Source organism: Sorex fumeus, unplaced genomic scaffold, assembly GCF_029834395.1.
Source record: "Sorex fumeus unplaced genomic scaffold, SorFum_2.1 ptg000092l, whole genome shotgun sequence".
In the NCBI taxonomy this organism is placed as follows: domain Eukaryota; kingdom Metazoa; phylum Chordata; class Mammalia; order Eulipotyphla; family Soricidae; genus Sorex; species Sorex fumeus.
The window spans coordinates 9,262,575-9,287,004 of record NW_026606149.1 but is presented as its reverse complement, the minus strand read 5'-3'; the positions used below and the strand labels follow the sequence as shown (position 1 = coordinate 9,287,004).

Here is a 24,430-nt window from a genome sequence, read left to right as displayed (position 1 = left end):
GTCGGGGCAGGAGCACCCCGGGGCTGGGGCAGGGGGCGAGCACACTGCAGGCGGGAGAATCTCAGCAGGGCCGGCCCCAGCCCAGCCTCAGTCCCTGGTGCTCATGGCTCATGTCAGGCGCATGGCACTGGGGCTCTGCAGGCCCTGCTCGGTGTCCAGGCTCCGCAGACACGTGCAGTGCCCCGTGTCTTTCTCTTCCCGACCCAGCGACACAGCTTCTCTCTCGGTCCTCCTGTTCCCAGGAGGTTCCCTGGAACACAAGCTCACGGCAGCACCATGTTTCGTCTCTCAAAGCCCCCCACTCCTTAGGTCATTTCCTGCCTTCAACGCGATCCATGGAGCAGCATCCATGCCACGTGCTGGGATGATGGATATGGATATGGATATATATATAAATATATAACACGCAACGCAGCCAACATGGCAGACCCGAGTTCGATTCCTCCGCCCCTCTTGGAGAGCCCGGCAAGCTACCGAGAGTATCTCGCCCACACGGCAGAGCCTGGCAAGCTCCCCGTGACGTATTCGATATGCCAGACACAGTTAACAACAAAGTCTCCAGTGGAGACGTTACTGGGCCCGCTCGAGCAAATCAATGAACGGGGGGACAGTGAACAATATATATATATATACATATATATATATATATAGCGAGAGAGAGAGAGAGAGAGAGAGTCAGCTATGGTGACACAGGACATCACAGACAGTGTCAATGATGCACACACCCGAGTACCCGGGCACCTGCCCTCCCCATGAGTCTGCTCAGCTGTGCCAGACTCCTGCGTTTCCTGACCACCCTCAGGGAAGTGTCTCTGTGTCTGACTTTCCACGTGACTAAACCCTGCAGGTCCCAATGTCAGCAGGCAGGCTCCTGAGAAGCTGCCACTTTTGCAAGACAAAGAGGAAGAAACTGTGGCCCACATAGGAGAAAAATCTGGTGAACCAATTTAGAGGGAAATGAAACAACTCAAAGAAATGATGAATTTAGCATTTAAACAGCTATTTTAAACATATTCAAATATTTACAGGAAACAGGAAGGGAAACCATAAGCGGTAAGACTAAAAGGACGGTCTGGAGCTGAAGGTACAATTGGAAATGAACAATGCGGTGGTTTGTGACCAACAGCAGACTCTAAGCAAAAGAAAAGATCAATGCATTGAAGACAAAGCGTGAAAAAGACTGAAAAAGGTCAAGAATATAATAACCCTAGTCAAGCTCCAGCAAGAGGAAGAGAGCCAGAATTACATTAATGAAGAAAGGATGTCAGAAAAACATTGTTTTTAAGTAGGCTCACCATGAATGACAAAGGTACTTATGATGGAATTCCAGGCATTCAACGTCCCAACCTCAATCCCTTCACGCTTGCCCACGTCCCTCCACCAATGCCCCCAGTTTCCCTTCAGCCCCTGCAGCCTGTCTCTATGGCAGGCACTCATTAGAAATAGTTGGACTGGATCAAATATCTAAAGCAAAGACTCAGGCTCAAAATTACTGTAAAGAAAACCATGCATCATGACTTACGGTCAAATTGGGGATTACCTTGATAAAAACAACAAGAGGAAAACAGAGACATCCATTTAGACGAGCAAAGGTAGCAATGAGAACAGATTCTCTCTCCCAGCGAAGAAAATAAAGCAGTATTTTTAAAGGACTGGAGGAAAAATAATCTGTCAACTTAGAATTTTATACCCAGAAAGTGTACCTTCAAAAGGAGAAGGCATACATGAAAACTTTTTAGTCTTTTAGTACCTTTATTGAAAACCCTAATTCCCAGGAGAGAGAGAGAGAGAGAGAGAGAGAGAGAGAGAGAGAGAGAGAGAGAGAGAGCAGAGAGATGGAAGGAGAAAAGACAAGGGAGAGAGAGAGGAAAAGTGTATGTCTTAGAGGCACAAAAACGTAACTTTTGTGAGCTACAATAGATGTGAAATAGTTTGTTAGGGGACTAGGAGGTGGCTCAAAGGCCAGGGCCACATACGCTGCACTGGAGCCTCAGCGTTAGTCTCCAGTGTGTTACCCCGAGTACTGCGCTAAAATTAGCCTGGAGCATTGCTGGTATGATCCCAAATCAAAAATTAAAATAATGGGAGGCATCAGAAATGGATCTGTGCTGGTAAATATTAAGAAGTTTTGTTTTCCGTTTAAATCTCCTTTAAACTTTGTTCATGAAAGAAAACAACAGTCTCAATGTGCTGTGAGGTCTCTTACCTGCTGTGGAAGTAAGCTGCATGACAACAAAAGCAGACCAGACGACAGAAACAGATAGACAACCAATGGCTCATTTGCAAAGGTGCAATGTGATAGGTCAAAAATACATACCGCCGACTCTAGAGCAACCTCTATGTATGGTTCATGTCAAGTAAATACTTCAGCAAGAAGTGCAGACCACTGTTGTAGCAGTAAAACCAAATCCTAAAAATGACTCCCAAGCAAGGCAGGAAGAGAGAAGAGAGACACAGGCACAGAGACAAGCACAGAGCTGAGGGAGAACTCTAGCTGCCAGGGCACTGCGCTGCAGTGAACCGAACCCTGCGGGTACCACAGCCAATGAGGATCTGGAACGGAATTACAGACCCTTGTGATGCGCCCAGAGAGCTCTCGGGAGCGCCCACCTGCGGACAGCCACAGGCCCCCGAGCTCAATTCAATCTCCAGTTACGTGTTTCACCGATGATGCCTTAGAACTCTCTAGGGGAGGTGAACCAGCTAGTCCAAAGTGTGGCTACTTCCGAGGGGGCAGAGAGAGAACCAGAACTGCGGCGGGTGGGTCTGTGCAGCTCAGGGTGGCTGGCCCTAGTCTCACATGACGTCTGTTCCTCACACCTGCCTTACAAACCCTCGGAGCCACTGCAGCTTTCCCGGCTGCTAAGGGGTTGGTGAGCGTGTGAGGGACGAGGAGTTCTGTTCTCCTGCAGTGCCCTGGCATCCTGTCCAGGTCCCTCCTGCCTGGGGAGCAGCCGTGAGCCGCCTCCCTTTCTGTTCTTCCACTGTCCTTCCATAGAAGCGGGCAGGTGGAAAGAGCTGTGAGGGGCCGCGGCCCGCTGCCCACGCCCCTGCAGAGTGAATGAACCCGCTTGATTCAAGCCAGTTGGGCAAAACGGAACCCAGTTTAGTTGGAACCACCAGCCCCCGCCCGCCCTCATCACACACAAAAAATGACAGCATCTTGTGTTTTGTTAGTGTTTGATGTCTGCAGATTCTTCCTTTGATTTCTCCAGATGTGGGCATCTCCCGGCCTCCGTTCAACACACACTGGCAAGGCCTCGAGGCTGGGTGCCCAGTGTGCCAGGCGCTGCCTGCCCTTCTGCGGCGCTCCGAAGGGACGGTCCTGCACAGAGGGTCCGAGATCGCACAGGGCAGCGGTGGCCCCAGTGCGGGTGTTCATGGAGGGGTCAGCACGTGCAAATATTCTCTTTGGCCCAATAAAACCTGGGTGGAGACGGTATGAAGCCAACAGCAGCGATTTCTCAGAGAAGAGCCTGCCGCTGTGAGCTAATGTTCCTCTGTGGCAGGGGAACGCCAAACCATATGTTTCAACATAAACATTTGCCCATCTAGAAAGCACATTCCATCCTCGGCGCGACCACAGCCGAGCTGCCCTTGAAATTAGGTTAACTAGAGCTCAATGCAATCACGGGTGACCCAGCGGGCAGGAGCGGCCTGGGGATTGAATGTCGCACTTTATGTTGCTTTCACTCTCAATTTCATCTCTTTATTTCCTTAGGGACCGCAGAGCAGCGGGGTAATGAAACGTGGTAAATCTGGTTAGAGAGAAATATGACTAAAAATACATTCCTTCGTTTCATCTCCTCGGCCCTGGGAGGAGCGCAGCTTCAGTTTACAGAAGACTTAAACTAGTTTTTAAGAGAAAAAAGGCAGGCTGTGTTTATTGCTCTGGGGAACACGGCGGGCTCCATTTTAGAGCTTATCAAAGTGATTTGTTCTCTACATAGGTCATAAACGTCTTCCTGCACCCACACGAGTCAGGAGTCAGGAGGTCAGGAGTCCTGAGCTTAGGGGGAGGGTCCTGAATGGTGGCAGGCCCAGGGCTGCGGTAGGCCAGGGCGGCACTACCCCAGGAGAGGGTGGGAGGGGGTGCGAGCCCGTTCACAGGCCCAGGCCACTCCAGGCAGCGATGGCCACAGTGCTCCATGGAAATGAGCATCCCCAGAGCGTTTGGCTGTAAAGCTCCTTCCTACAGCCCCTCCCCCTCCCCTGCCACCTTCACTCCCATGGCCACGAGGAAGGACCCGAGGGTGAGAGGGCAGGAGGGGACAGAACCCGAGCTGAGGGTGAACAGCGGCTGTCCTGAGACCAGGGAGAGGCAGGAGACCGTCACCCTCAGCAAGAGCCTGACCAGGCCCACAGGCACCGGGTGTGAGCTCCTGGCCCCTCCCTCTCCACGGTGCCACTGTTGCCAGCAGCAAAGGCTGCGCCCTCACACAGCCCCGCCCCACCCCTCCCTGCTACCAGGGGGCTCCAAGCCTGGTCCTCCCTCAGCCCTGGCAGCAGCAGCAAGGCTGGTGTTCACTGATGGAGCCCAAGAACTTAACAGTGGAGCTGGCACAGACGATACCAAAGGGAACAGCGCAGGGCTTCCGGAACAGATGTGCAGAAAGGAGCTTCAAGAGTGTCTCGACGTCTGAGAGCAAATGCACATACAAACTCGACAGACAGAGAACCTGTCATTTAAACTCTTCCAATCACTCTGACATGACAAACATCTGTTTGAAGCATCTTTATTTTTTATTTAAGACAAGATGTAGGATACAACAACAAACATTTTGAGCATCAACAAATAATAATTGTGACATCATTAGACACTCATAGATACTGGCCAGTCTCGATTACCAATAAAGACCCAGTATGTAGATAAAGGGAACAAACCTGCTTAGAGGAATTTTCAGGTAAAAGCTAATCACTACCAAATCCAGTTTTAAACCTATTTGTTATGGCAGCAACGAATCTAAATATATATAAAACAATATAAGCAAAACCAAAGAACAATATGATGAGCAATAAGTGCTGTGAAAGTCAAAGTATAAATCGTACATGAAAAACACTTTTCCACTTCTATGAAGAGAATTTGATAAAAACGTAGTAATATTTGGTTGTTCTTAAATGAAAATACTGATCTTTTAAGATTATGTGTATGAGCAGATAAAAGCTAATATACACAAAGACTGGGGCACAAAGACTAATTTCAGGCCAACGTACTGATGTTTGTGTCCGTATTTCTTATCGGTCATCAAAAACTCACAGAAATTCAGCTTCGTAATCATCCGAGCTCTCCAAATTGCAGCCTTTCACGTGAACTGACATCTCTCCATCAGTGGCCTTGGCAGAGGGACACAGCAGGATGCTCCGTGATCACTTCTTTCAACACGAAGAGGTAAAGAATCCATCAGTGGCTGCATCTGCAGTGAATCGCACACAGGAGACACACACGAAGCTTTTAAGCTCTTCTTAGGGCATTACAAAATGAAAATGAAACCTGTCTTAAACCAGAAACGGAAATGATCCCAATACAAGCAAGTTTTGTCATAAAGATCAATATTTAAAAGTATCATCCTACTCTAGAGGCTGAGATGTGGCTGAGTAGTAGAGTACTTGTTTCCATGTGTTAGGTCCTTGGTTCGATTCCCAGCACTGCACAGTCCCCCAAGCACCAGTGGGAGTGAGCCCTGGGCATGGGGCTGGAACAGTCCCTGAGATTATACACACACACACACATACATGTGGCACTCAAGCCCTGTGCTGGACACTAGTGGAGAGGCAGGGGAGCATTCTGGAAATGGGAGCGCGACTGAAAAGTCATCGGAAGCCACCAGCACGCACCGACTCTGCACTGGTCTCTGCAGGAGGGACCAACACACACTCCTTGCGACACCGCACACAGGAGCAAAAATCAAGTCTGGCAACATGGGAAGTGAGCCTCAGGGCAGAGTGAAACTTCTGTTCAGTTCTTGGTCACCCGTGGCAGTGTGTACCCATGTTTTCGTGCTCAGGGATCACTCACGGTGGAGCTTGAGGGACTGTATGCAGTGCCAAGGATTGAACCCAGACTGGCCGTGTGCAAGACATCATAACCACGGTGCTGGCTGACTAGAAGTGGGCTTCGGGGAAGCCGACTCCCGACAGACTTCCCACAGTGCTTTCCCACAAAGGGACACCTGGCTTTCACTGCCAACACATCGTTAGAGAAGGAGAGAAGAGCACTCAAAATGGGCTTTGAAGTAGCTGTTCCCCTCTGAAGAAGGTAAAATGACAGTCCTGGGAAACAGACACTGATGGGAGACAGTCATTAACTGCTGCAAAGAGGAATCACAGGCAATCTTTTCACCTTTTTCTTGAACTGCTTTGTACCATTCAGAATTTCTTCACTGTCACTGTCCTCCTGCTGGTCATTGATTTGCTCGAGTGGTCCGACCCGGCCGACCCAGGTTCGATCTCCTCTGCCTCTCTCTGGAGAGCCTGGCAAGCTACCCTCGAGAGCATCTTGCCCAAACTGGCAAAGCCCGGCAAGCTCCCCATGATGTATTCGATGTGCCAAACACAGTAACAACAAGTCTCACAATGGAGATGTTACCGGGTCCGCTCGAGCAAATCGATGAACAAAAGGAGGACAATACTACAGAGTTTCTTACAGAGGTAAATTTTTCTTTTTTTACAGAAAGTAAAGTGAATACATTTTACTTTCATTTCTTATAGGAAATGAGATCCTATAAATTTTCTCATTGTTTTTCTTTCTGGGTGGTGGAATGATTTTCCAATTCTAAGCATCATGCGAGGTCCCAATTATTCCAAAGCAGGGGCGTGCTGTGTAATTGGGCCTGAGTAACGGGTTTGATCCATACTAGGTCCCTGTCTCTGGGAAAATCCTTCTCTGCAGGTCTTTCCCTCACAGACTAGAGTACTGACAGGCATGGAGGGAGAAGTCAGACACGTACCACCAACCGAAAGGTGGAGGCAGGGGCCCCTCCTCAGCCCTGCATTCCCCAAGGAAGAGTGAACCTTACTTCTCAAAATGTGAAATCTGGACTGGATTTCATTAAAAAAAAAAGAAGTGGAAAACTGAGGCACGCCAGCATATATACACTTTTTCTCAATCACTTACTGAATCCATTAGAGTGTAAGAGGTCAAACTTCACGTGAGACACATTATAAAATATATGGGAATACACTTGAGTACCTTTTTATTTATTCACAACAGGATGAACATTCTGTTAATTCTGGAAATAAATAGCATTTGGAAGAGAAAAAAGTGTTTTCTGGTTTATTAATTTTTTGAAAGTATTCCAACAGTTTTATGTGATACTTTAGAAGTAGAAGTTTGTTCTCAGAATAGAACAGATGGCCCAGTGGAATGAATCTGATTTCCAGATGGATGGTTTTGTAAACTGAGTGCCACGGACTTAGCAGGAGCTGCTGAATCTCAAGTTTATCTTTAGCCAAGACTTCTGGTTGCTATGAAAATTTGGGGGAAGTAAATTTTAGTTCAATGAGTAACCTAGGAAGTGTCATTTAAGGTTAATCTTCTGGGTAAGAGCCCCCAAGGGCACACTTTCTAGTGACTGTGGAACCTCACACCTTTAAGCCTCTGGTGCTGCTGCTGGTCTTCAGAGTGCCCTGGCGGGGGTGGGACGAGCCCTCCCCAGCCCTCTCAGGGGCCTTACGGCACACAGATGCAAGGCGAGCGCCTTACCTTCGGGACCAGCCCTCGCACCCGTGCTCAGGCAACTTCTTCCAACTTCCCCGCTTCCTTACTGCTTTTAAAGCTGCGAGGAACTTACACATACCTTTCTGACCAAGAGGCTAAGGAAATGTAAATGTGAAAATCTCAATTCAGTCAATGTGAAGAAATCAAAACATTCACTTCTGTTACCTGGCAGATCTTTCCTTCTTCAAAATCCTCGTTCTAAGGTTTGGGAGTGACTGGTTTCTTAGATTTTGACTGCTCTGAATGAAGAACCTGTGTCGAATGAAAGGAATGCATCTTGTAATAAGCTATGTCCATGCATTTACAGAGTTACAGCAGAGTACAAACAGTTTAACTAGTATGCTTCTAGATCATCTGGGGCACATACTTTATGTCTCTAGTTATAGGTTTTAAACGTCCATCATCTGACACACATCCCCAGAACAAACTTTTGTCTTACCTGTCTCTTGGAGAAACTGCATTGGGCACAGAGGGTGGGATGGGGATGGGGCTTCTTCAAAGCTCTCGAAGGATCCTGGCCTAGCTTTCGCTTAGATCGGTGGGCCGCCTGGCTCTCCATCGACCTGTGCTCGCTCCTATCAACCTGTATCACTTGGGTTACCGGCTGCTGCGGCAGTGCCTGGGGATCTTCGGGTTCTGTGTCTGACTCAACAATGTGAGGGCGTCTTTTCACTTTCAGTGACATGTGGTCTTCCCCTAAAACCTGTGTGATGTACTTGCTAGTGAAATTTCTCTTCTCGTTCCCTTGGAAATTAGCAGCACTTTTCTTTCCGTCTACGCTGTGGCTTGGCACTGTGCCGTGAGGTGGCTGGTGACTTTCAGCGGCACCCAGAGCCGAGAGCTTTCCGTTAGAAGGGAGGTGCTGACCTCGCTTTCCACCGGGGTGGTTCTTCTCCTGCTGAGGCACGGAAACTCTGTGATTGACACTTCTAGTACTCATCTCTATTGTGTAAGTGGCTATTTTTTTCATGGTGGGATGTGTACTCAGCTTGTCACCCGGGACAGTGCTGGCTTTCACTGTTGCCACGCTAGACTCTGTAACATGCTGCTGCTTTCTCTTCTGGTCGTCAGGTTCTAGAAAACTAGCGCTGACCTGCAACAACTGATTTTTGAAAACTGGCGTAAATTTCGGGGCAGTATTACTTCGGGAGCTGGGCTGTGCGCTCCCTGACCCTGTGGGGTTCCCTCTGCTGGGCGCCAGCCCTTCTCCCTGAGCTCGGGGAACCTGAGCAGGCGGAGCTGCGGACTCCTGGGGCTGGTTGGCCAAAAGCTCCACCTTGTGGCCCTTTGCTATCGAGCACTGCACCAAGCACTGCACTGGAGCCAAGGTGGGTGCGACCTGAGTCACAGAAGGCCCGAGCATTCTTTTAGTGGTCAAATTAGGTGGCTTGACTTTGTTTTCCTGTAAGGACAGAGATTAGAAAGTTTTACAGTGCAGTAACGTCCTTAATAGAAAACTTACACATCATAAAAATAGAGTGTAACAATACAGGACACAGTAAAGACAAATGAATTTGTTTTTGGGAGAAAACGTCCACCGTTCTTTAGGTCTGCTCCTGTAACACAGTTCTGCCAAGGGAATAAGTGGTTATGCTCTATAGTTCACCTGAAACAAATCTAGAACCCAGCACAAACCATGTTCTCTCAAGGAACTCCCTCCTCTCTCCAACACAACTCCCCAAGGCTCTGCTATCAGCTGGTGCTTATGTCAGAGAAAACAGCGCACAGTATCCTTCAGGCAGCAGCCTCCATCTCCCCAAGCTGATAATGCATTCTCAGAGGGAAGCAACTGGGGCTTCTTTCTGTCACTATCCAAACAGCACACAGTAACCTTCAGCCCGCAGCCTGTGTCTGCCCAAGCAGATACTGCATTCTCGAAGGGAAGCTCATTTATGTCACTCTCCACAATCTTAGTTGCTACAACTAGTTGTTGAAAGACACAAACTAGATGAAAGAAGTTGGAACATCTACAACAGTAAGATTTTAGGGACAAGTAGGATCTTGACTAAGGGCGGCAGTTGCCTTGCATTAATTTAATTTCGTCATTATTTCAGTAATGATTGGGTTTCTGACATAAGATGCTTCAGCACTGCTCCCTTCACCAGTGTCCACTTGCCGCCTCCACCAATAGCGCCCCCCACCCCATCCGCTTCCACACACCTGCCTGCTTCTATGAGAGGTGCTGTGTATGTGCTTTATTCTGTGGTTTTTTATTTCAACACTGCTGTCGGGTTTCACACATAACATTATACCACCTTTCAGCACCACCTCCACCACAGGCATTGCCCCACGCCCTATCCAGCCCCTTAAGTGGCAGGGTTTCCTACTGAATACCAGTCCTCGGGTTCTCTGTTTTCACTACCGTTAGGAATCAATTATTCCACTATGATTCTTTATATCCCACACAGGAGAGATCGCTGTGTCGGTCTCTCTCCCTGACTAGTGTAACTCAGCATGATACTACCCTTCAGGTCCATCATGCAGCAGCAAACTGCACAACTTTATCTTTCCTTACGGCCTAGTAGTATTCCACTGTGCAGATGTAGATACATCTTTCTTTATCCAGTCTTTCTTATTGTCCACAACCTGGCAGCAATTCCGCAAGGGTCTGCCATGGTGGCTAGACCAGGACCCAAGTGTCTTCTTTACAAAAGGATATTCATATGTAAAGTGTGGGTTGTCTATTTTGCCACTGAAATCATTTTATCCAGAGACAAAAAAATGAACCTCGGACCCGAATAACTTGCTGCAGCGACCTCTTCAGACCCCAATTATTAAAATTTTAGAATTCCCAGAGCTCGTAGCCTCCCATTATATTGCATCCATAACAACACAGAACACACTGTCTAGCATTGCCTTTTCGGCAGGTGTGAGTGGTGGTGGGGCTGGTCTCAAAATATCTAAGGTAACTAAAGTAGAGAGTATTGTGCAAATTGTCTGCCACACAGGCAGGGGAAGTGTGGAGTGGAGGGAGGGGGGTACTGTAGATTTTGGTGGTGGAAAATGTGCACTGGTGAAAGGATGGGTGGTTGGTGACTGTATGATGAAAACTCAAATATGAAAGCTTTACTACTGTACTTTACTACTGTACCTCACAGTGAATCAATTTTTCAAAAAAAGGAAATAATTTTAAAGGATACAATTTACCCAGCCCCAGCAGCTGAAAACCTCCAGAACTCAACTGCCGCCATGCTCACAGCAACTCTACATGCTCAGGTGCTTCACCCATGAAGTGAATCCGCAGAAAACCCACGTACATGGGACTTTGTGATTGAAAATTCCGGGTTCAATGGAAACGAGAATGAGGGTCCTCCACCTGTATTCCCGTTTCCAGCAACTCAGCCGTCACGCCCATAAGCCACCGCTGGCTGGCACCAGATAATCTTGTCATTGGACACAATCCAGAGTTGCATGTCCTCTCCCCGAAAGGAACATAACATGACACATGCCATAACCAGGCCACTGGATCCTGCGCCAGGCTGGTTCACACAGGGTGCCCCGAGGTGAGCAGGTGAGACCCCTCTCACCCTAAGGGACCCAGCCTGGCAGCCAAAAACCTCCAGAACCCAACTGCCACCCTGTTCAAGGCCCCTCTCCACGCACTTGGGACGAGCCTCACCCAAGAGTGACCTATTCCAGGACTGTGAGACAACTCATACCTCACACCACCCGTACTCCAAGAGTACTGCACCACATTTGATGGATTTTAGGAGGCAACCAACCTTACAGGGAAATACACACACACACACACACACACACACACACACACACACACACACACACACGTACACAAAGCTCAACCTTTTAACAACATGTTAGTGACCTCCTACAGAAGAACTTAGTGACCACTAGGTGAAATACAACCATCTTCACACTGTTTCCTCTAAGGAACTTTTTTGTAGTATTTTCAGTTTTTTTTTTTTTGGTAGCAAACAACACAAACTTGGCCAAGAGCATTGATTCATTCGAATGCCTAACAACCCAAATGTTTACATTTGAATAGATGTGGCTCACTGCCTGCAGTTTCTATCTTCGTTGTCTACGCACCAACATCTCATTATGATGAAAGAGAAATCGAGAAGTTCTACATGGAGCTGGAGAAGTTCTATAAAGAAGACCACACCTTCTACAAGATCATTGTGGGTGATTTTAATGCCAAGATAGAACCGAGAAGATCAGCTGAAGAACTTCACATCGGGACCCATGGCCTAGAATGGAACGAACAGGGTGAGAGACTGTCTGAGTTCATCATGTCGACCAAGACCATTCATGGTAACTCACAGTTCCAGAAGGCAGAATCTAAACGATGGACATGGGAGTCTCCCGGTGGACGATTCCACAACGAAATAGACCACATCATATTCAATCGACGGTTTTGCCTGACCGATGTCGCTGTTGTCCCAAAATTTCGAACGGGATCGGACCACCGTCTCCTTCGTGCAAAATTTTACTTCACAGAGCGGGGAGAAAGGGCTGCAAAGTTCAAAAAGAGAACTCCCAGAATGACTACCAACTGGGAACTCTTTGGTACTATTGCGGCAACATGGGAAGATGCCATTGTTGACAACATTGACGAGGAATACGATCGACTGGTTCAGCACCTCCATGAATGTGCGAGGAACGCCAAGAGAGAGATAGCCACAAAAAGTCGCCTATCTTGGAAAACTCTTGAGCTAATTCGCCAGCGTGGTTTGGCGCATGCCTCAGGCAACCGCAAGCTAACGTCCGAGCTTGCAAAGCAGTGCAGAGATGCGATCAAGGAAGACCTCAAAGAGAGAAGAGCAGAAGTACTGGTAGATGCGGCAGAAGCCGGGAAAAGTATTCGTAACGCCCGCCTGTCCTTCGCCAACTACAAGACCAAGATGACTGCCCTCCGACGTCCTGATGGATCCATCACATCCTCCAGAACGGCAATGGAGAAGATTATCTATGATTTCTACTCAAATCTCTTCGATAGCCATGTCCACTTGCCGACATACCAAATTCCACAGGATGGGTATGTTGTTCCCAACGTTCTCCCCTCCGAAATCCGACACGCCATTTCGTCAGTAAAGAAACAAACAGCACCCGGCCCAGACAAGGTCAGACCTGAATACCTGAAGAACCTGCCGTCAGTACTCATCAATACACTGGCTCGGCTCTTCACTCGCTACCTGTCTGAATGCAAGGTTCCGTCCCAATGGAAAACCAGCAGGACCGTACTACTGTTCAAGAAGGGAGACATCCATGACATTGACAACTATCGCCCGATCTGCCTATTGTCTGTCATCTACAAGTTGTTCACTCGAGTCATCCTAAATAGGATTGGCAGAACACTAGATGAAGGACAACCATGCGAGCAAGCAGGGTTCCGCAAAGGATTCAGCACCATCGACCAAATCCACACAATAACCAAGCTCATTGAGGTTTCTCGGGAGTTCAAGATGCCGCTCTGCTTAACGTTCATTGATTTAAAGAAGGCCTTTGATTCTGTTGAGACGGAAGCGGTCATTGAAGCCCTAGCCAATCAGGGCATTCAAGCCCAATACATCAGGATCCTCCGTGAGCTGTATTGCGGATTCACTACCAGGATCTCACCATTCTATAAAGAAGTGATCGTTGATGTCAAGAGAGGGGTGCGGCAGGGTGATACCATTTCACCAAAACTCTTCAGTGCCACCCTCGAGAACATCATGCGACGACTGGAATGGGAAGGAATGGGAGTGAAGATAGATGGTCGGCAACTACACCACCTCCGCTTTGCTGATGACATTGTTTTAATAACACCAAACATCAGCCAAGCGGCACAAATGCTGGCCGACTTTGACCGTGAGTGTGGAAAGGTAGGACTACAGCTGAATCTTACGAAGACAATGTTTATGAGAAACAGCCTTGTTCCTGACGCCCCATTCGCTCTCAAAGGAACGACCATCTCCGAATGCAACAGATATGTGTACCTAGGTCGAGAGGTCAACATGACAAATGACCTGGCACCCGAGCTGCGCAGGAGGAAGAGAGCGGCTTGGAACGCCTTCAAGAACGTCGAAGAAATAGCTAAGAGGACGAAGAACCCCCGGCTCCGGGCACATCTCTTTGATTCCACTGTTCTTCCTGCATTAACATATGCCTCAGAGACCTGGGCCCTAGGCAAACAAGATGAGAACGCTATTCAGGTCTCCCAAAGAAGAATAGAAAGAGCTATGCTTGGAATATCACGTTTCACTCAAGTGAGAGAAAGAATCCGGAGTTCTGACATCCGTCTACGATCAAGGATCAGGGACGCTGTCTCATTTGCCAAGGTGTCAAAAATCAGATGGGCTGGTCATGTAATGAGATTTAAAGACGACCGCTGGACTAGAGCTGTTACTGACTGGATTCCACGGGATGTCAAAAGACCGCGTGGCCGCCCACCTACCAGATGGTCAGACTTCTTCGTCAAGATCATGAACGATCACTTTGAGGCCCTTCATGTTCCCGGAGCGAACAGATGCCATTGGGCTACACTAGCACGTGACAGGGACAAATGGAGACGTTACTGGCGCCCGCTCGAGCAAATTGACGACTAACGGGAAGTTAAGTGATTAAGTGATTAAGCAAACAATACAAAATAAGTTATTTCGGTTCTGCTTTGGGGCAGGGGTTGGGGTTTAGGATTGAAACATCCGAAATATGGTGGTGGGATTGGTGTTCAAATATTAAACGTAATCAAATATTCTGAACTACTTTATAAAATAAAAATTTAAAAAAGGATACAGTTCAGTAGCAGTATCTTTTCCATTGTATTTCTATCTCATGACCATCACGACTATCTCCCGAAACTTTCCTTCATCTCAAACACACACCCTGGTTCCTAGCAGTAACTCCCGTCTTCCTCCAAGCAGTTCTGATAATGTCCTTCGCCATTCTGCCACGGGAACTCTCCTGGTCTCCTGTAAGGGGACTCCCTACAGCTCACCAGTCAGGGACTGTCTTCTCATTCAATGTGTTTAGGGGTGATTCATTTGGTCTCCTACATCAAGATTTTCCTTTTTGTGAGTGAATAATATCTCACTGCCTGTACTTATAGCTTGTTTAAGCATTTATTTGTTGATATGAAATATTCATAATTAACAAAATACAACTTCATCAAGTTCAGTACCTATGAAGGATTTCCAGGTGACAAGTCTGAAATGCTAAACCAAATTCTTCTCTTGCTATATCAAAAACAGAGACTCATAGCTTGAAGCATTTTCGTTTTCATGTGCTAGGCATCAGACTCAGGTCTTGGAATGCAAAGCATACGGTTTGCCACTCAGCTACAAAGCTGACTGGAACTAAAAATTTATACTTGGAAATAATAATTTGCAAATCAAAAGAATCTCTCTCAAGACCCTGGGAGTCTCGGGCAGTTGGGTTAGAGAGCTCGGGGTGCCCATGGCCTCCCACGCGTGTGTGCACACCGGTGTTGCCATGGCCTGCAAGCCTTTCAGGCACCTCTTTCTTCGTGCTGGGCTCCTCACAGTGGCAGCCTGGCGCCCACAGCCAGTGTCCAAAGGAAAGCTGGGTGCACGCAGTCCTTCTCTTGAGGTTTTTTTTGGGGTCTCTGCTGGGGTGGAGGGCTTGTTTTATTGGGCCACACCCAGCAGTGCTCAAGGTTTACTCGTAGTGCTGATGAGAGATTACTCTAGGTGTGCTTGGGAGCATGTGGCTGGGGATCGAACCAGGGTCAGCCACATGCAAGGCAAGTGTCCTGCCCACTGCACTCTCTCTCCAGCCCCGGCAGTTCTTCTCCTAATGACCTTGCCTGGGGAGTCACTAAAATAAAATTTAATTTGGGCTGGAGGAATAGTACAGCAGGGAGGGCCCTTGCCTTGCACGTGGCTGACGTGGGTCCCATCACTAGCACCTCACAGGTGAGCCGCGCATCACCAGAATTCATCCCCGAGCGCCTCTGGGTGAGGGCCAAATCTGCCCTCTCTCGAGATTTCAATTTTAAAAGTAGACTCAAAACAAAACGTTTGAAAGTTGACTCAGGTAGTTTAAAAAAAAGCAGAACATTAATTCTATTTGGGTACAGAAAAGCTATCAATAATATGGGTCCGAGTGTGTTTATTCACAAACCATTTCATCTTTGTCTCTTAGGATACACATGGCAGGGCCTGAGCAACAGTACAAGCAGCCCTTAGGGTGCTTGCCTTGCACATGGCTGAACTGGTTCAACCCCTGGTCCCACATATGCACGGAGCCAGGAGTAAGCCCTGAGCATTAATCGGCCCCCAAACAAAAGCAAAAAACAAAACAAAACAAAAAAAGGCCTGAAACTAATTTCTAGGGTCTTGCTTTACCCCCTTCGCCTGTCAATATATTATTTACGCATTCCTTCAATTTCTAAAATAGAGTAAATAGCCCACAGGGAGAAACATCTAGGTTAATATTCAAAATCTGTATTAAAGGAGGGCTATATAAAGGTTCTGTGTAAACAGATGAGATCATAAATAATTCACAGAATTTAAGATACTTTAAATGTTCAAAAGAATGTTCAGTGAAGTCACAACCAACAAAAAACATATGCCTCACTATGCTATTGTCATCATACTACTGACATCGCGGACAAATGTGGCCTAAGGAAAAACTGGCTTGGTTGACTCAATTGCTAGAAGTTTACGTATGATACATGCAACTTTGCATATTAACATAGCTAGAGAGAAAATAAAAAGCTTAAACGAGTATTTAGACAGAAATGGGTATCAAGTGGAAGTCTAAAAATCAAGGTTCTGATCAAATGCAACTTGAAGAGATGTCCAAAGTGATGGATCAAATGTGTTGTATCTCCAAGTCTGGCTCCGTGCACTGCCCCTCCCGCGATGGTTCCTGATTAAAGTTGGCCCAAATTCAGCGCAGCTGAGCTCTAACCACAGGTCTGTAGGAAATGTGGTGGTTAGAAGAATATGTTAACTTTAAATGACATGATACAAAGAAAGAATCAGTCAAGTCCACAATACTGGATATTCTCCAGGACACATGATCCATTTTTTCCAGCAAATAACTGGCATAATTAAAAGGAAGTGGGTTTGAAATGCCACAGAGTAAATGAGGCATAAAGAGCTATGACAACCGAAGGAAATTATGTGGACCTTGCTCGGAGTCTGCCTGAAACAAAAGTGCTAAAAATAAACCTGATCTGTTATTAGAGAACAGGAAAGTAAGTTAAGTCAGTTCTTTTAAAGCTTGTATAAGACAGACCTGTGTACTGGAGTCTTTAGAGATGAAGTAAGATCATATGTTAGATTTGCTGAAAACGACTCCATTTTAACTGCTCGCCTCTAAGGAGAGCTGTACCGCAGGCCTGTGAAGATTTACTGGACTCATTTCTTTTATGCATCTTTAAGAATCTCGGTGAGTCAAACAAAAGACCAGTTTAGTTAAAGGCTCACGACTTCAACTTTCAAAAGTCAGCTGAGGGGCCAAAGAGACAGTAGGCTGGTGAGGCTTGCAGCCTTGCACGCAGCGGACCTAGCTTCAACTCTTAGCATCCCAAAGGGTCTCCCCAAGGCTGTCAGAAGTGATCCTGAGTGCAGAGCCAGGAAGTAAGCCCTGAGCACAAGGGGTGCGGCCCGAGGCAAAACCAAAACAAGTCAGCTGAGATTTCTCAAGTGGTTGGGGTTGTAGCCAGAGATGGTCAGCGGATGCTGTGTGGGTGGGGCCGCCCTGGGCCGGGCAGCCCCGGCAGAGCACACAGCAGTCCTCCCTCATCCCTCCCGCCCCTAACCAATTCGCACTTTTTTGGGGTAGGGTTAACATTCTGGTGCACAGGTAGCGAAGTGACAGTTTGGTGTGGGACCCAGCAGAGCTGACATGACACAACCAGAATGACACTCCATGGTGTTCAGGGAGCCACAGGGCACGAGGGACTGAGCTCAGGGCCAAGACATCATCATTCTAGTTAAAAGGTGAAAAGATTTTTAAATCTCCCATTTGACTCAGCAATACCACTCCTGGGAATATATCCCAGAGAGGCAAAAAAGCATACTCGAAGTGACATCTGCACTTGTTTGTTCATTGCAGCACTCTTTACAACAGCCAGAATCTGGAAAAAACCTGAGTGCCCGAGAACGGATGACTGGTTAAAGAAACTTTGGTACATCTACACAATGGAGTACTATGTAGCTGTTAGAAAAGATGAAGTCATGAAATTTACATACAAGTGGTACTACAGGGATAGTATCATGCTAAGAGAAATGAGTCAGAAAGAGAGGGACAGACAAAGAAAGATTGCATTCATCTGGAGAACATAAGTAACAAAATAGGAGACTAACACCCAGGAGTGGCCGAGATTAATACCAGGAATTTTGCTCCATGACTTGGAGGCCAGCCACACATGCTAGGGGAAAAGGGAGCTCAGATAGAGAAGGGAGCACCAAATAAAGGGTGTTGTGAGGATCCTCCCAGGGTGGGAGAAGCATGCTGAAAGTAGACTAAAGACCGAACATGATGGCCACTCAGTACCTCTCTTGCAAACCACAGGACCCAAAAGGAGAGAGAGAGTACAAAAGGGAATGCCCTGCCACAGAGGCAGGGTGGGGTGGGGGGGATGGGGGGTGGGAGGGATGCTGGGACCTGTGGTGGTGGAGGATGGGCACTGGTGGCGGGATGGGTACTTGATCACTGTATAACTGAAACCCAAGCACAAAATTTGTAAGTCTACAACTGTACCTCATGGTGTTTCACTAATAAAAAATAAATTTAAAAAAATACAAATTTTTAATTTACACAAATACAGAATTATGACAGATACTTATAGTAATGTTCAAATATATATGGGCTGGAGCAATAGCACAGTGGTAGGGCGTTTGCCTTTCACACAACCAGTCCGGCCAAGCCAGGTTCGATTCCTCTGACCCTCTTGAAGAGCCCGGCAAGCTACCGAGAGTATTTCACCCGCACGGCAAAGCCTGGCAAGTTACCCATGATGTATTCGATATGCCAAACACAGTAACAACAAGTCTCAAAATGGAGTCATTACTGGGCCCACTTGAGGATAGCGGTATTTTGTGTGTTCAAATATATCACCACCAGTAACAAGTTTGATGAAAAGTACACAATTCCTCACAAATAAAGCTATAAACTATTAAAGAAGGCATCTTTAGTGTGGAAACATAAAATGTTTATGAATTATAAAACCCAGTCAAATTCAGTATGTAAATGAAATAATCAAGAAAACCAAGACGCTTTCTCAGTTTTCAAAACATCTGTAAGATTTAAGATCAATTATAACTCTGAAAATGTGAATTAGTGTATGAAGAAACAGATAAGAGGGAGAGAACTGAGAGCCAGAAGTAATACCACACAGAGAAAACTTCATTCATGACAAAGGGAGCATTGAGCAGTATTGGAGAAAGATCAATTCTCATAATTATTACTGGTCATGTGACTGATTATACAGATTAACAAAGAAATCTGATTCCCCATATCAGACTACATTATCAGATTAAGTTCAAATGGATTGTGGATCTAAATATGAATGGAAAAAAATAAATCCTTTATCAGATATTGAAGAAAAACATTTCCATGAAACTGAAGTACCAAAGAAATTTTTAAACGGAAACAGAAAGTAGCAACCATTAAAAAAGTCAGAGTAATAGTACAGATTCTCGGGCAACAGAAAGGCAATATGAAGGAAAAAACAGGAAAAATGGTAGAAAACAACTGTGATAAACTGAAGTAACTTTTATCTGGTATACAGGAAGAATACTTTCAAACAAGTAAGAAAGTGAGGGAAAGATAAAATCAACTGAATTTCTTTAAAAAGGTATCCAAATAGCCAATATCCACACAAAAAGGTGTTCAACCTCATTAATGATAAAAACAGAAGATACTGAATACAGAAGAGGAGCTGAAACTAGATGGACCAATCATCACCAAATTTGGAGCAAGCTCCATATGGCTTGGGGCAGGGGCGCGCACTTGTCCAGCCACTTTGGAAAATAGCTTGGCACAATTGCTGAAGTTCAAAATCTGTAAGACTTCCACTTCTAAGAGGATTTTTGTAGATGTGCCCCAGGAGACATTCGCAAGTGCCCACAGCACCTGATTTGTAACCGCCCCCAAGAAGAACCCACAAAGCCCTCCGCTGTTTTCAAGAGAACAATTGTAGAATACTCTATACAAAATACTACGCAGAAATGAAAGCAGTCAACTACAGGTGAGCAGAACAAGGATGACTTTGAAGATGAGCTAAAGAGAAGTCAATACAAAAGAAGTTTTTTATGATTTCTTTCCACAAAGTTCAATAGCGGGTCAAACAAAATTACTGTGATTAAGGATACATTCTTGAGAAATGAAAATGAAGAAGGTAAGAAATGATTCCTAAGGAGGTCCTAAGAGCAGCAGCCTTTTCGGGGAGGAAGCTATGGTCGGGGTGAAAGCAGACGGCTTTCCAAGCCATGGCATGGGCCCACTTTCCGCTTTGGGTGGTCTTCATAGGCGTGTTTGGTAATTATTCACTAAGCTGTATACTTTACTCGTATAATCCAGGATAAAAATAGGATTTGAAAAATGCAGAGGGGCTGAGTCCTGAAGGAAAGGCCCAGGTAAAGGAACAACGAACAAGTTCCAGTCACCTGCTTTGGTCTGTTCTCTGCAATGGGAGATCCGGCCAGCCTCAGCGTGCAGCGTGGCACATGCTTTACTGTGGAGCCATGTCGCTGGGGACAGTCATTTCTAAGCGGGGTCACACGATCTGGCTCTGCCCGACTTCCTACGTGAGCACTCCACAGGTGCACAGAAACCTACCATTTACCTGGCAAGAGGCAGGCGCCCACTGAACTAAATTCTCCCTGACAGAATTTCTCGAAACTTAATCCACAGATTCCCTCCTCATCACCAACAACTCCTCATTCAGATCCTTAATGTGGAGGAACTATTTCAAAACTGTAAAAACTTTTTATTGACTGATTTTTGTTCTGTGGCCACACCCAGCGACGCTAAGGAATTACTCCTGGTGGTGCTCAGGGACCATATGGAATGCCAGGGATTGAACCCCGACTGGCTGCGTGCAAGGCAAGCGCCCTACCCTCTGTGCTATCGCTGTGGCCCCTAACTCTGGAAGTGTGTATCTATGCCTGGCCCCTTTACAATACTCTCATATCCACTGTTTCCTGACTTAGGAACTAAAATTTTTATTCTTCTATTACATAAATTCTGTGTTTGACAATTTTTTTTGTTTGTTTGTGGGTCACACCCAGCGATGCTCAGGGGTCATTCCTGGCTATGCACTCAGGAATCACTCCTGGCAGTGCTTGGGGGACCATATGGGATGCCCGGGATCGAACCCGGGTCGGCCGCGTGCAAGGCAAACGCCCTATCCGCTGTGCTATCGCTCTGGCCCGACAATCTTTTTAACAAGGTTACCTACATATGATTTTTACATTTTGTTGCTACTCGACGTGGTATATAATCTCACTTTTTCTAACAGCTTATCTCAAATACTTTTAACATAATAGAAAAATTTCTATTTGCCGATCTGTTAGTCTATGAATTTGGTTGAAATGTCTAAAACCATGTTATCATGAAACAGGAAGACAACTGTTGAAATATCCTTAAATTTTTCATTTAAAAACCTACCAATTTACAGGGCTGGAGCCACAGCACAGCGGGTAGGGCATCTGCCTTGCACGTGGCCAACCCGGGTTCGATTCCCAGCATCCCAGAGGGTCCCCTGAGCACTGCCAGGAGTAATTCTTGAGTGCATGAGCCAGGAGTGACCCCTGTGCATTGCCGGGTGTGACCCAAAAAGCAACAGCAAAACAAAACAAAACAGAAAAATCTACCAATTTAATTTTATAATTTTATTTGGGGAAGGGGTTGTGCTTCACCCGGCAGCGCTCAGGGGCTCATTTCCTGGTGGTCTTCAGAGGACCATACTCATGCCAGGATGAAACCAGGGTACACATCTTATGTACTCTCTCCCAGGCCCATTTTTGAAGAAAATCTTACTCTAGTCATCATAAATACAGTGATTATAAATACAGTTATATCTTATAAGTACTGCTAATTACTTGTTCTTTTACACACAAAATAAACTTCGATTTAGTGTATCATCTTATAATAAAAGTGCTAAATTTCTAGAAATATTATTCAAAGACTTCGATCAGACTCAAATGAAGTGGCAGAAGTTCAAAGTCAACTTGGATATGTAGAAGGAAAACGTTTCTGAACAATCTCTAAGACAATTTGACTATTAAACAAGTATCTATTATGTAACAGGTATTAAGTACTTGGTTTTACAAGGTGAATCTGCTCTCTCCCTCCACGAGTGCATGTAAATCAGAATCAATAAATCAATAAACAACAGCTTCTCTAATCCACGTGGAAATCAACAGCAGTAACGATGAGCGGTAAAGTGCAGCAGACCGGGTCATGGAAATACTGAACCGAGGAGAAAGGACGCCCGTGCAGCAGAACACAGAAGGCAGGGGCGCCCGGGGAGAAGGATGGGGAGACCTTAATTAGGGACAAACAAGCTCTTACCTGTATCTGAGGGTTAGTCAGTTCCATCGTGTAGTAGCAAGGCTGAGATGTGATGTTTATGGGAAATCCACATATGTGAGGCAGATTAGACTTTAGATCTGAAAAAAAGCTTTTCAACACGTCTTCCATGTCTACTCTTGGGAAGAACTGCACGGGCTGACTCCTGATGCAGCTGAGAGGGTACGTGACCAGGTTAAAGAACACAATGCTCACTGGACAGACAGAAAGCAGCACACACACCCATCCCGTGAAAACGATGTAAATCCTAACTGTAGCGTGTGTTTATGTCACACTAAACAGAACTAAAAGCTTGTTTTCTCGGACTAATTTACATCTATTTTAACACTCACAAATAGAACAGCTCAGCTCTATTTGTACATAAACTTTATTTCTATTATCAGAAAGCAGCACTGTAAGTTTTATAGATTATAAAAGTAAATGTTTGTTGTAAAGAATAACAGGTTGCATCTCCAAAACAAAATATTTTGTACAGAGAAGCAACTCAAATAGATTGCTTTTGAATCTCAAAGGAAATTCTTTCAAAAATCCAGTTACTTTTTCCGGTGAAAAAAACATTCTGCTGGCCTAGAAAGTCAGCTCTGTGAGCTGGGTGCGTTCTTTCGATGCTGGAGGCCTGGTCAGATCCCTGGTGAGGATCTCTAGAAGCAGGGTCTCCCCACATCCCGCATTGCCAAGCACAGCCACGTAGGGTCCGTCAGCCAAAAAAAAAAAAAATTTAAATAATTTTGAAGAACAATTTAAAAAAAGGAAAATAATCTGAAAACTCAGGAATCTAATGAAAGGGAGTAATTGATATCTTTCTAATTCAATTTTGTATTATAATTTGGGTTAAGAACTGCAGAATACAGAAGAACGAACATCTTGGCTCTTCCATTCTGAAATTTTAATTTACAGTGACCAAGGACGGTGAGTTACAATTTCACTTGAGCACTAATGATCTTTTTGTGTATAGATTTTTAAAATAAGGGCTGGAGCGATAGCACAGCGGGTAGGGCGTTTGCCTTACAAGCGGCCAACGTGGCCGACCCGAGTTCTATTCCTCTGTCCCTCTCGGAGAGCCCGGCAAGCTACCGAGAGTATTCGATATGCCAGACACAGTAACAACAAAGTCTCCAATGGAGACGTTACTGGGCCCGCTCGAGCAAATCGACGATCAACGGGAGGGCCTTTACCTTTTACCTTTTAAATATACATTAAATACAAGTCAAATCCTCTAATCGTCACCCGTAAAATTAAATACTCTTCTTAAAAGAAGTCTTTTAATCCCAGACTCTCACTGAAGTCCCAACTGCCACTGGGAGGCGCCCTCGGCTCAGGGGATCCTACGATTCCCTCCTTAACTTATCCAGCCAAGCCTGTGAACATTTTTATCCTATCTACTCTAAAATCTCTTTTGCAATCTTAATTATGGCATAATGCTTAAGGAATAAATTATCATCATTAAGCTCTTAAGAAACACCAGGGGAAAAAATTTTTTTTTTGGAAAGTATAAGAGAAAGGAAAAGCAACTCCCCAGCTGGGGATGAACTTAGAGGAGGGTTGATTTAAAAACAGAAAAATTCTAAGCAAAACACTAAACAAATCTGAAGAAGGAAAAAAGTCTGGAGGAAAACCGTTTCATCCCACCCAGAGAAGGCCGGACCTGACGATGCGTCAGATGCAGCGCAAGGCCGGCTAAGTGGCCGGAGCACCGGTTCCTGGGGTGTAAAGGATATGTAAAGGTTCTTCCTCCCATCATTTTGAAGTGCACGCTGCAGTAAACTTGAGTATTTATATCTCCACGCTCTTCTGGGAGTTTATAGCCATACTAAAATTTAAGAACAAAGTTAAATCCTCAAGAGGAAGCTCCCTTACTATTAAATTACACCAAGTAAAAGCTGGCCACTTAAACCACCTCACAGATGTTTACTCCTTACCAGGTGGTTCCAGTGCTTCTGGAAATCTTCAAAGGAATGGAAAGGACAGTTGGGGGGTGCCATGTGCAGAACACTTCTTATCTGTCCCATTTTCATACTGAAAGTGAAGAGTCAAAGTATTGTAAGACTGACAAATGAACAGTGTGATTCAGGGAAAGTTCAAAAAAGTCAGTGGTCATCTATATGCATAGAATTACCTAGTTATGCTTTGTAGCTCCAAATATGTATCAAGCTAAATCTCACCAACAGGAATTGTTTGGAACAACCACACCAAGTTACACGATAAACC

At 45.8% G+C, this 24,430-nt stretch overlaps 1 protein-coding gene across 1 annotated transcript in view; it reads right to left on the bottom strand.

The window, feature by feature from the left end:
- Positions 1–24,430, bottom strand: part of CUNH18orf63 (chromosome unknown C18orf63 homolog) — a 48,372-nt gene that overhangs the window by 8,426 nt on the left and 15,516 nt on the right. The window contains exons 8-11 of the mRNA XM_056131526.1: positions 24,142–24,238; positions 23,941–24,032; positions 22,205–22,388; positions 8,319–9,119 (exon numbers count right to left, since the gene is read on the bottom strand). Coding sequence (XP_055987501.1) covers positions 8,319–9,119; positions 22,205–22,388; positions 23,941–24,032; positions 24,142–24,238 — 1,174 coding nt within the window. The remainder of the gene's footprint in view (positions 1–8,318; positions 9,120–22,204; positions 22,389–23,940; positions 24,033–24,141; positions 24,239–24,430) is intronic.